Raw genomic sequence first — 13,044 nt, 5'->3', positions numbered from 1 at the left:
AACAACAACAAAACTGCAAGTCCCATGTTATCAACAGCCCTGCTCAGGTCTTGCAGACTTGGTGCAGCAACCGGGGCTTCCTTGATGGGAGTATACACTTTTGGTCTGCCAAGCACAATGTGTGTTTTGTACTGTACAATACAAACTGGGTTTTATTACGGAAAGTGTGGCCACATGCAAGTGGGCAGGGAATCCTGCGTCTGCCACACTGTCTGCGTGGATCTCATATAACACAGCTGTGTAATGCCAGGAACGTCTATTTCCGCCAGGGCAAAATCAGAGGTATTTTACTGATCCCAGAACTGTGTTTTAAAACATCTTTTGAGTACTTGGTATTTTTTCATATTGTAGCATAAATGAGATTTACATGGAGGCCATCAGCATTGCCTAGCTGACCTTGCGAACAAGTAAACTCACCAATGTTTGACACATGAAAACTGGGGCATATGTGGCCAAACAACATCAGTGTGGTCAACATGACAAAGCTTATTAAAGAGGAAGAACATATAAGCTAGGAGAGGATAATAGAGGCTTAATTGGGACGGTCCCTGACAAATCGGGATAGTTGGAGGGTATGTTGTTCAACCAGCATTCAGATAACCCTTCTGATTGAAAAGATATTGCATTCAAGAGCTAGGGAGGATCCTTTGTTCCTAGACAGGAGCTCAGAAACCTGGGTAATTTTTCCTTTTAGCGGTCGTTGGTGATTTCAGAAAGCTGTCACCAAAAACAGGGCAAGCCACGGGGAATAATTTTAATGCAGGCTGCCATTCAACAAGCTCCCCAAAAGAAAACAGAAAAGAAAAAAGATCCAAGCAGCACATTGGAAAGTTCTTATTATTTATGTACGTATATTTTTTTCTCCAGCGAGCAGCAAAGTTGTGCAAATAAAAAAACTTGTTAAGTTGTACCGCCGTTTCACCCTACACAGAGTTTGAGTTCAGCAGCCTCCAATTCCGGAGAAGATGCCCAGTCCCACCACCACAAAACCGTTTCTTAGTTAAGCTTTGAGGATTCAAAGGAGCCCCCCGTTTGCTCAGAGAGTCACTTCTCCATGAAAGCCGTGTGCTGCGACTCCAGGTGGCTGATGATCTTTTCCTCAATCTCCATGCCCTGAGCAATTTCATCCTCGGAGAGGGCCAACCGGGTCTCCGTCTCCCTAGTGACCACGATCACCAAGGTCCTACGTGTGTCGAGCATGTTGGCAACCACCACCTGGTGCCGGTATTTCTCCAAGGCCTGCCGGGCTTTCTGGAGCAAGATGGAAGGGTCCGTTTCCAGTTTGAAGGAGACCACAAACGCCTCCGGAGCCCACTCCTTCACCAGAGGAGAGAGCATCTTTGGTACCATCTTCATCGTGATCTGTGCAAGAAAGAAAGAAAGAACACTACATTCAAGAGAAGGGAGAAATCTCTTCAAGATCAACGTCTGAGAAGGAAGCAGGATGACAAAAGTGGGAGTGGGCAACCCTCCTTCTTTCACATTTCTCCCCAAAACCTCAAATCACCCCAAACGCATCAGCCTTGACAGATTTGCTAGGTTTGGTCTGGTTAGTACCCCCGTGGAGGACTGCTAGGGAACACTAGAGATCTCCAAGAAAGAACCCTGTCTCAAACCCTGGACAGGTTGCAAATGTTCAAATGTCGGCTTTGATGGGGTGGGCACAGCGCAGCCCTCGAGTCATTTTTGTGCCCTCGGGCAGATAAAAAATGTCCCCAAACGGCCTCCCCCCCATTTTAGGGTCAAGAATGACCTTTTCTAAAAAGTGGTAAACCTAAGGCATACTGCCCAGTTGCAGCTCAGACAGCATCTCCTCTGTCATTGGATATCCTAGAGATGGAAGAAACCTCAAAGGCCATCCAGTTCAACCCCATTCTGCCATGCAGGAATACACAATCAAACCATTCCTGACAAATGGCCGTCCGGCTTCTGTTTAAAGACCTCCAAAGAAGGAGATTCCACCAGACTCCGAGGGAACATGTGCCACTGTGGAACAGCTCTTACTGTGAGGAACTTCCTCCTAATCTTTAAGTTGACTCTCTTTGGTGGAATGAGGTTTACCTTGTTCCAACACAGGAGATTTCTGTTACAGGCCTAACTAACCAGGTGCTGCTCCAAAGTCCCAACAGCGGTTCAGCCTCACCTGGAGGGGTCCGTCGCTCGACTGGATCTTGTGTTCAGGCAACTCGGAAGGAGGGATGTAGAAATCGGACACAGCGGCTGCCAAGTAGAACATGGCACTGGAACCTAATGGGGAGAAGCGAGGGAAGTTGAGAGATACATATGGGCTAACATCCATATCATTTGTTTTGGTTGCTTTCTACCCATCTCATGCTGTCAAAAATGCAAACTAGTATGAGCCCCTTTTAAGGCGCTTTTGCTGTGAGCTTGCCAAGGCTTCAGCTGCAAAATCCACACTCCTTTTTAGAGCAATATACAAGAAGTCTCTGATTATTTGTGGAAATGACTGCAGCACCAGTGGCTGCTCTGAAACTGTTGTTGTTGTGTGCCTTTACGTTGTTTCTGACTTATGGCGACTCTAGTGTGCACCTATTGTGGGGTTTTCTTGGCAAGGTTTGTCCAGAGGAGGTTTGCCGAGAGGCTGAGACTTGCCCAGTGGGTTTTGTGGCCAAAGTTGGGATTTGACCCGCATGTCTCCAGAGTCCTAGTCTAGGCTGAGAGGGTGTGACAGGGACAAGCTCGCCAAGTGGGCTTCTACCGCTGAGCAAAGGGGATTCAAACCCTGGTCTCCACCAAGCTATGGCTCAGTAGTGCCTGGGATTTCTAGCTCTGTGAGACAAGGAGCCTTCTCTGTTAGGTGCCACAACAAAAAAAACCCTACAAATCCCAGCATACCAGAGCAAGGAGGGGTGGCCGTTAAAGCAGTGAGGTGCCTTAACACACTGAAACAATGCAGCCTGAGATTGATTTAACGGCCCTGGCTCGGTGCTATGGAATCCTGGGAACTGTAGTTTCCTGTAGAATCCAAAGATATAGCCATGTTAGTCTATAGGATAAGTATGTAGAGAGATCTTGTAGCACCTTTGAGACTCACTGAAAGAAATGAGTTGGCTGCAGGAGCTTTCCTAGGTTTAAGTCACCTTCCTGAGATGATTTTGGTTACTACTACCACACTATTATTATTATTATTATTATTATTCAAAGATCATCACAGAATCATAGAATTGTAGAGTTGGAAGAGACCCCAAGAAGGGCCCTGATCCAGTCCAACCCCCTTCTTCTGCCATGCAGGAACTCTCCATCAAAGCATCCCTGACAGATGGCCATCCAGCCTCTGCTTAAAGACCTCCGAGGAGGGAGACTCCACTATAATCTCTGAGGAAGGAGTGTGTTCCACTGTCGGATAGCCCTTACTCTCAGGAAGTTCCTCCTAATGTTAAGCTGTTATCTCTTTTCCTGCAGCTTCCATCCATTGCTCCATTGGGTCCTAGTCTCTGGAGAAGCAGAAAATAAGCTTGCTCCCTCCTCAATATGATGCCCCTTCAAGTATTTAAACAGGGCTATCTTAGCAACTCTTAACCAGATAGAACACAGATATAGCTGTGTTAAGTCTGTAGAATCAATATCTAGAGAGATCTTGTAGTGCCTTTGAGCAGTTGGCAGCATGGCTTTCCTAGACTTAAGTCTGCTTTCTCAGACGTCTTTAAATCCAATAATAATAATAATAATAATAATAATAATAGAGATCTTGTAGTTCTTTGAGGCTCCCTGCAAGAAAGAAGCTGGCAGTGTGAGCTTTCCTGGACTTGATTCTACTTCCTCAGATGCTTTTGGTTACTGTGATTATTATTAAAAGATATAGCCATGTTAGTCTGTGGGATCAGTTGAGACTCACTGCAAGAAAGAAGTTGGCAGCATGGCTTTCCTAGACTTAAGTCTGCTTTCTCAGACGTCTTTAAATCCAATACTACTAATACTAATACTAAATATGAGAAGGGGCATGCTGGGCTTCCTTAGACTCAGGGCGCCCTTCCTTGGCGCTTGCGGCACTAGACAGAGAGGCTCAGGGTCTCCCAGGATCCCTGGCGCCACTTGGTCGGAAGGGGCTGGGGCGGGATCAGGGCCCTTGTGTTGTTGTGGCTGTTGCTGCTTCGTACCGAGGGGGGCGAGGGCCCTGGCGGCGGCGCGGAGGAGCTGAAGGTACTCCTGGAGGCCGGTGAACTCGAGAGCCAGGAGGGCGCCCTCTTCCTTGGCCCGGCGGTAGGCGCGCAAGGCGGGCACTAGCCCCGGGAGCGCGCCCGGGGCCACGCGCACCGCCGGCTCCCCTCCTTCTCCTTCTTCTTCGCGGAGGAGCTCGAGGAGGGCGGCGGGGGAACTGGGCAGGGCCCTCCTGGCCCAGGGGAAGGCGGAGCGGGCGCGGTGCAGGAAGCAGACGGCGTAACCCGAGGCCACCAGCCGCTCGGCCGAAGCCGCCCCGCGGCGCCCGCTGCTGAAGTTCTCCAGGAAGCGGACCGGACGCGCCTCCAGAGGCACCTGCGTCCCGCCGGAGGTCACCAGCGCCACGCGGAGGCGGCCCCGGGAACGCTGCGCCCGGGCCCACGAAGACACCACCCGCTCCGCCTCCAGGGAAGAGGGAGAAGGCGGCTCCGAGGACGATGCTTCTTCGGCCATGGCCTCCTGGTCCTTCGCCGCCGCCTCCACGCGCACGAGGCACTTCCGCTTCCGGGGTGGGAGGGGCCTCGCCGGCCGCCCCGCCCACCGTTGCCTAGCAACCGGTGGTCTTTGCTTTGGGTTCAAATAGATAATGGAGAGAGATGGAGATTATTGAGATACATGCATAGATTATTGACATAGATGGACTATTTAGATAGATGGATAGATTGAGATAGATTATTGAGATAGATAATTGAGATACAGTATATAGATGGATAGACAGATACATAGATTATTGAGATAGCTAGACTAGATAGATGGATAGATTGAGATAGATTATTGAGATAGATGCATAATTACTTTGATAGATGCATAGATTATTGAGAGAGAGAAAGAGATAGATAGATAGATAGATAGATAGGTTATTGAGATAGATTATTTAGATAGATTGATAGATTATTGGGATAGATAGATACATAGATTGAGATAGATTTTGAGATAGATAGACATAGATGGATGGATAGGTACATAGATTGAGATAGACATGGATGGATAGGTAATTTAGATGGATGGATAGATTATTGAGATAGATACATAGATAAGATAGAGAGATAGATTCTTGTTTTACATATAGTCTTGTTTGACATTCTTTATTTACATATACAGATATATATATAGCCTGGCCTATATATTTTCCTCCAGCGCAAGCCCTGCCTTTAAAGCCTCTCAGGGGCTGGGGCCTTTGGCTCGGGGAAGTGGCTTCAGCGCCTGGATCTGGGTCCCCTTTGCCTGCCTTTGCGCTGCGGAAACGGTGCGCTTTGTCCGGCTTTAACCGCCCGGGCGCCTGGGGTTCGTCCTTCTGTCTGTAAAGAAGGCTTAAGTATCTCTAGGATGGAGCCGGGGCAGTTCAAGCATCGCAGAGGTATGTATCCATTGTTCTACTTGGCAAAGGGAGGACTTCCGGGGGAGATGGAGTCGCTCTACATCCTCCCTCTCTATGGTCGCTCCTTCAGGACGGTCTAGCCGCTGAACGACAAGTAGCTGTATGGCAACTCTATGGCGCGAGCGCGCTGTGACGCGCCGGAAGTTCCTCGGCGCCGCGGCCCTAGCAACGGCGTCCCTAGCAACCGTAGGCCCGAGCCTGCGAGGAGGATGCAGACGGAGCGCGTGGAGCCGCTGTCTCTGCCTCGCGGGCGGAGGCTCTTCTGCGAGCTCTGCCTGGGCCCAGCCACCGTCCGCTGCGGCGCCTGCGGGGTCACCTACTACTGGTGAGGGGCTGGGGGGCATCCGCACTGGAGAAATAACACAGCTTGGTACCGCTTTGACTGTTCTAGCTTCATCCTAGAGGATCCTGGGATTTGTAGTTTCATAAAAGTCTTAAGGTGCATTTCCACTGAAGAAATAATGCAGTTTGACACCACCATTTTGGCAGCCATAGCTTCATCCTACGGAATCCTGGGATTTGTAGTTTCACAAGAGGCTTAGGGTGCGTCTCCACTGAAAATATGAAGCAGTTTGCTTTAACCGTCATAGCTCCATCCTAGAGGACCCTGGGATTTGTAGTCTGGTGAGGGACATAGGGTGCATCTCTACTGCAGAAGTAATACAGTTTTGTACCATTTGAATTGAACCACCATGGACTCCTGGGATTTGTAGTTTTTCATGAGGGTCTTAGGATGCGTTTCCACTGAAGAAATAATGCATTTTGACAGCCATAACTTCATCCTAGGGAATCCTGGGATTTGCAGTTTGATGAGGGTCTTTAACCGCCAGGGCTACCATTCGACGGAGTCCCAGGATTTGTAGTTTGGCGAAAGACTTAGGGTCTATCTCCACTGCAGAAGTAATGCAGTTTTGTACAAACCGTCTAAGCAGTGTCTAAGCGGTTTACAACTGTAAGCTAATTTGGGTACTCATTTTAGCAACCTCCTCGAAAGAATGCAAGCCTGAGTCAAGCTTGAGCCCTTTTTCTGGTCTTGAACTCGCAACCTGATGGTTTTGAGTGAGTGGCTGCAGTACAGGCATTTAACCACTGTGCCACCATTTGAACTGAACCACCATGGAATCCTGGGATTTGTACTTTGGTGAGGCACTAGCACTCTTTGGCAGTGAAGGCGGAAGACCTTGGATTCCATTGGATGGAGCCACGTCAAACTACGTTGGACTACAATTCCGGACCAGGGTTCAGATCCCGGTTCAGCCATGAAAACCCTGCTGGGTGACTTTGGGCAAGTCACAGTCTCTCAGTCTCAGAGGAGAGCCATGGCAAACCTCCACTGAACAAACCTTGCCAAGAAAACAGCCCACGCTAAGTTTGCCTTAGGGTCGCCATAAGTCAGAATAGACTTGAAGACACACCAGAAGAAGCAACAGGCTTTCAGGTGCTATTACTAACCACATTTCTTGTCTCCCCTCAGTGAGGTGGAGCACCAGAGCGCCGACTGGATCAGCGTCCATGAGAAGATCTGCCAGCTGCTCCTTCCGCTGCGGACGGCATCGCCTTTTTACAATTCGGTGAAGGAGAGAAAACACGGCCAGGAGCAAAAGATAAGCAGAGAGGTAACTCAGGCGATGCAGGTGGAATAGGGGATAGTTGATGGTTTAACTCTTTTAAACTGCTGTGCTTAAAGTATAGAGTTTGGGTCAGAGTTGGAAGAGACCTTGAGGACCATCCAGTCCAGCCCCATTCTGCCGTGCAGGAACACTCAATCAAAACATCCCCATTGACAGATGGCCATCCAGCCTCTGTTTAAAGACCCCCAGAGAAGGAGACTCCACCAGCCTCCAAGGAAGCAATGTATTTCCTTGTTGAACAGCTCCTACCATCAGGACATTCTTCCTAACGTTTAAGTGGGATCTCTTTTCCTATAGCTTGAACTCATTGCTCTGTGTCCCAAGTCTCTGGGTCGACGGAATACAAGCTTGCTCCATCTTCAATGAGATACCCTTCCAAATATTTAAACGTGGCTGTCATGCCCCCTCTTAACTGTCTCTAAATATACCCAGCTCCTTCACAGGGTATGGTATCTAGACCTTTACATATGGGTCTTTAGGCAATATCTTTCCTAGAATCATAGAACCATAGAATCGTAGAGTTGGAAGAGACCCCAAGGGCCAACCAGTCCAACCCCATTCTGCCATACAGGAAGTCTCAATGAAAGCATCCCCATTGACAGATGGCCATCCAGCCTCTGTTTAAAGACCTCCACCACACTCCTGACCATTGTTAGAACGGAACTTGCCATCTCACCTCCATGCCCATTGTACTTTGGCCACATAATAAGAAGGCAAGACTTATTAGAAAAGGCCCAAAAGGTGCCTAGGAAAAGGTGGAGGAGAGTAGAAAGAGAGGGAGACTGCATTGCAGATGGATACACTCAAGCAGAGAGGTCACAGGCTTGAAATTACAGAACCTAAGTGGAGGACAAGGGGGTCTTGGAGATGTCTTATCCACAGAGTCTCCATGAACCAAGGGAGCATGTTCCACTGTCATGCAGCTCTTACCCTCAGGAAATTCTTCCATATGTTTTCATTTAACAAAAGCCAACCCTTTGGAACCATTTGATTTTTGTTTTTTTTTTCCTTATGGCCCAGAGAAACTGAGGAAGAAAGGAAGGAAATACAACTTAGTAGTGTGAGCTGGCATGCTGCAGCAATACCAAAAACTGGCTGTTAAACTTAGAGAGTACAAATTGCAGCCAGGGGCAAGTGGGCTTGATCGTTCGTTCTTGTTTTCCCGCAGAGGTTTCTGGCAGAGTTTACATACACCATCGCCCAGAATTACCTGTTTGAAGGCAAACATGAGGAGGCCATCCCAGCCTCTCTGCACTCTCTCAAGTTCAGCATCAGCGTTTATGGCTCAGATTCTGTGGAATTGGTGCCGGCGTACCTCATCTTGGCCGAGGCAAGCCTAGGTGAGTTGGGCAAGAGTTGCATTGAAGGAGTTCCGTGTTGCTTTCTGGATGAAGAAGACCACCTTTAAGGCACTGTGATGTGTTGGTTGGTGGCAGTGAACCAGCTCTTTGTCATCTGGTACTCCCATGCCCATCACTCCTGCTAGGAAGTGTTGGATGTGGCAGGAAGGTACCCACCAGAACAGGACTGCAGAGACACAAAAGGAAGGTGTCAGCATGTCCAAGGTTTGCAGAAGTCATTGCGTTCAGTAAGGTATAGGAGGGAGCCATTTCTGTTGTGCATTTTGTGGGCAACAGAAGCATTTCTGCTCCTAACTTGAAGCTATGTGTGTAAATTAGCTCTCCTTACTTTACAAAGTGACAAGCCTGCCTGTTAGAGCTTTTTGCTAGTGGGATTTTGTGACAATGGCCAACACATCCACACTCATGGCAGGGTACCAAATTTCAGCAGAAAGACACAGGCTAACGTTAAGATGAATGTCCAGGATCTTACATTCAGGAGGCGGTCTTAAGAGAAGTGTGTCCATGATGTATCAGTGTTCGTGTCTAAGGCCTTGTGAGTGTTTTGCTGTCAGTTAACTGAGAGTGTGGCTTTCAGCGACAGTTCAGAAGGTTAACCAGTTCTAAAGTCCATACTGCAATAATACCTTTGTTTGACCAACCCCAAAAGTACATGTCTCTGTCAGCTTTCCAAGCCAGTTTCTTCATCATGTTTTTAAAAAGCACACAGTGAATACATGGGAGAGGGAGTGATAGTGTTATTATCCCATCATCAGCATGTTGTATTTCAATGGATTTGGAGGAAGGGGCTAAAGAGGATCAAATTGAGTTCGTCAGGCCACACTGCCAGCAGTAATAAAAATACAGAGTAATTCAAAATACAGAGGACTTCCTTACAACCTCAAACCAGTCCAAAACTCACAAACTTCCTCTATCCCTTCCTATGCTGTTGAATTTTATCCCTGTTGGGTGGAATGATACTAAATACACACTCATTGTTTTTCTTTCCTGCCAGGCCTTGGTCATGTCTCCCAAGGAGAGGAATACCTTTCACAAGCTCTCTGGATTGTCCTCAAGAACCCTAACTGCAACAGTGCTATTCAGTCAAAGCTCCATCGTAACATGGGTCTCCTCCATGCTGCCAGGGGGAACTTTGACGACTCTCTGTACCATCTGGCTAATGATGTAGGGCTCAGTTGTACTTTGGCATAGGCCAAGCTGCCCCCCTTATAATAGCCCCATCCTAGCACTGTCTCCTGTTGTGTATTCTTGCTGTTTATTGTGGAGGGGGAGAATAAACAGAGGAAGTGTTTCTGTTTGTTGCTTGCATTCTCGGGTTTGGTCAAATAACCTATAACCTCTTCCCTGGTTCCATATCTCAATGATTTCTTTTTCGTTTGAAAGCTTTTTATTTAATTACAGATATACTTTGCCTCCTGTGCTTTTGGGACAAACAATGTCGCTACATCAGGAGGTTATTTCCACATGGCCAACGTTTTTCTCCGTAAGAACGTAGTGGACGTTGCAAATTCCCTCTACGCTGAGGTTGGTAGAGCCAAACTGACCAGGTTTCAATTACGGTCAACGGTGGATGCAGCACGGTCTTGTCCAAGCGCTACTCAGGCCCAATCCTGCTTAACCTCCGAGAACAGACAAGATCGGACATGTTCAGGGTGGTGTGCTGTGTTTACTGTTAAAGTATACAAAGGCTATACCTTTTGGGAGCCTTCTGAACTTAGTATTTATCACAGGGTTGACATTCCAAGTCAATTCCAAAGAAGTTCACAGGGGCCATGTTTCACAGGCGGACAGGGCCAAAGGCAAAAGGGATAGGACTGAAAATATTGGTGTGTTTTAGCTTAAAGCGTTTACTACCTATCATTAAATCAGAAATCAGTGAATACTGATGTGCCTTCAAGTGACTTAGCTACCCTGCTGAAGTTAAAGTGAGATGCCAGCTAGGTACCATCGCATTGCATTTCTTGGAATTTTGTGTTGGAAGCCCCATTTACAGTAGCCTAGCCCAGATGCTAAAAGAGCCAGGGAGATAACACTGACCCTTCTTTTCACAAGCCTATGGCTCTTTTTCTGACCAGGTTGTTGATATTTGGCACAAGCACTTCAGCCACTTGATCGACCTGCGCTATCAGGCGATGACGACCCCGGCTCAGCTTGACATATTTGCTACTGAAGAACAGGAGCCCGCCGAAAAGACCCTGGGTAACTCTGCGTTTCTCGAGATGCCTTTGCTTCCTTTCCTCCCTCACATTTCCAGGACTCAAGGTAGGTCACAGCTGTCTTAGAAGCGGCATGTGAGAGGAAGAAGTGGGGATGCCTCTCTTAGGGTGGAATGCACCACCTGAAAACAATGCTACTTTACTCCTCAGAGTTTTTGTTTTGCTAGTATGCAAGGCTATGCAGACCTACTCTATTGCTCTAAACTAGGGATGAGGAAAGTGCCCTCAAGCTCCTTTTCGGCAGACTGCCCCAGTCCTGCTCCCCCCTTCAAGTTACTCTAGACAAAAGAAGCCAATAGATAACCAAAGTTTTAACTGAATACAATTATTGAAAGTCTTCTTATGGCTGACACAACTACCCTTGATTTTTGCATCCTGAAAATTGGGCATGTCCTCTTAGCTAAATTTGGTCTGGAGAAATTTTGTCTAGTGTTGTGTTGACAAAGTTTAGTGTACAGTATTCAGCCGTACAAACAGACTGCTTTAAAGACATCATCTTACATGACTCTTTTCTTCAAGATTTATGGCCAGGATTACAGTTTGCATTTTCTGCTATCCTGCTATATTCTGTTCCAACCCCACGACTGCGTAACTATGCTTAGAAACCCGTGGCTTTAATATCACTTTTATCACTGCATCTCAAGGAGTGGGTTAATATTTACAAGAGGTCACAGTAGAACAAGTCAGTCCTAAACATTCTGCTCGCTTTCTCTTTCTCTCTCTTCCCTTGTCTCTCTCAGCTAAGGCTGGCCACCTTCACCAAGTTACCTTACTCTATTGCAGATGAGCAGGAACAATCTGAAGCGACTCAGATGTTAAACGCCATCTTAGAAATCGAAGAGCAGTCCTCAAAACCACAGCTGGCCAGGATAGTCAAAGTGGTCCATGCTCTGGCTATGCTTCACTACTTGATCCTGGATCTGCCAAAGGTAACTTCTGCCTGCAGTGAAATCCCTCAATACCATCTTAACTGATAATAGAGTAACATCTCTGATAGAATGTAAGCCTTGGGACTCTTAACTTCATTCCTATTTTTCTCCTGTATGGTTTTTTAATGTCTTTGCCTCAGGAAGAAGCCAGTCAAGTTTTGAAAGCTTGCATAGTGTATTTGAAACTTTGGAGTTGGTCCAAGAAAGGCATTGCTTGTGGATTTTGTTATATTTTGCTGCACACCCAACACAACAACCTCTGAATATGTTTCCTTCTTTTGATGATACTTTGTGTGAGACCCCCTCTCCCTGTACATACTTGTATAGATCTGCTGTGGGACCCTCTTCTGTGTCCCACCATAGAAAGTAAGTCACAGTGGGTCTTCTCAGCTGTGGCACTCCAGCTGTGGAATACCTTCGGAGATCTAATTGGCATCAATGCTGGCTTCATTCAGATGTCACATAAAAGCATGGATGCTCATTAAAGCTTTTGGGCCTAACTGGTTTACTTCAAAATGCTTTGCGCATGATTTTAAAAAGTTTTAACCTTTTAAACCTATTTTAGCATGTTAACATGTTTAATACATTCCGGCTCAAGACAGGGAGTCCCTCTCTCCTTTTGGAGCTTGGGTGGTTCTGGGAGAATGCTAGAGCTCTGCAAACTTTTTCTCCAGCTCCTGCTTGTTCTGTTTTTCAAGGATTGCTAATCATCCAGCTATATCTTATATCATTCAGCTAATGTCAAGGCGGCCACTCTTCTGCCAACCTTCTGCTTGAGTTTTGTTTCTTTTCTTTCTCCTGCTTTGCAACCCCTGAGTGACTTTTATCTTTGCATCTCTCCATGTCATGTTTCATGACAGGCTCAGGAACTTGTGGCGAGAGTTCAACGAATGATGAAGCAACTGCCCAAAGCAGCACCCAATGAGTCCCTTCGACACTTGGTCAAACTGCTGAAAGCCAAACCCATTTATGCCAAATAGGAGCCCTCTGCAACTACTTCTCATTCACATGTGGAGACGCATCAGCTGGAAAAGTCCATATCCTGACGTTTATGCCACACTGAAAGACTGGGTCGGCCACATGGTGCAAAACCAGTAACTCTAAAAAGGTTATGCAAGCAAGCCAAGTTGCATAGTGAAAGACGACAGACAAGGACTGTGACTGCTGCTGCATTGTAAAGGTTTGGACAGAAGTGAGAGAGATCTGTCATTTATGTATCCAGCGTTCTTAGCTCCACAGTTGTGGTATAGGGTTATCCAGTGAAGAAATGTACAGCTATAAAAATTAAATGACACTTTCTTAGTTTTCACCATGCTTGTGACTGTGCTGTTGGATAGGGGTATATGTGGA

General features: G+C 47.1%; 2 protein-coding genes across 2 annotated transcripts in view; one reads left to right on the top strand and one right to left on the bottom strand.

The window, feature by feature from the left end:
* The window catches only part of PPCS (phosphopantothenoylcysteine synthetase), a 28,785-nt gene extending 24,088 nt beyond the window's left edge, over positions 1-4,697 (bottom strand). The window contains exons 1-3 of the mRNA XM_042478630.1: positions 4,119-4,697; positions 2,144-2,247; positions 1,048-1,362 (exon numbers count right to left, since the gene is read on the bottom strand). Of these exons, the coding sequence (XP_042334564.1) occupies positions 1,048-1,362; positions 2,144-2,247; positions 4,119-4,632 (933 nt within the window). The 5' untranslated portion in view covers positions 4,633-4,697. The remainder of the gene's footprint in view (positions 1-1,047; positions 1,363-2,143; positions 2,248-4,118) is intronic.
* Positions 4,698-5,071: 374 nt separating this feature from the next.
* ZMYND12 (zinc finger MYND-type containing 12) lies at positions 5,072-13,003 on the top strand. Its single transcript, XM_042478272.1, has 9 exons — positions 5,072-5,536; positions 5,628-5,882; positions 7,032-7,173; positions 8,357-8,528; positions 9,544-9,713; positions 9,951-10,073; positions 10,625-10,748; positions 11,549-11,694; positions 12,555-13,003. Exons 2-9 carry the CDS (start codon positions 5,671-5,673, stop codon positions 12,672-12,674), a joined length of 1,209 nt encoding a protein of 402 aa, XP_042334206.1. The 5' UTR covers positions 5,072-5,536; positions 5,628-5,670; the 3' UTR covers positions 12,675-13,003.
* The last annotated feature ends 41 nt before the right edge of the window (positions 13,004-13,044 follow it).

Source organism: Sceloporus undulatus, chromosome 7 (genome assembly GCF_019175285.1).
Source record: "Sceloporus undulatus isolate JIND9_A2432 ecotype Alabama chromosome 7, SceUnd_v1.1, whole genome shotgun sequence".
In the NCBI taxonomy this organism is placed as follows: Eukaryota; Metazoa; Chordata; class Lepidosauria; order Squamata; family Phrynosomatidae; genus Sceloporus; species Sceloporus undulatus.
This window is presented reverse-complemented; position numbering and strand designations above follow the sequence as displayed.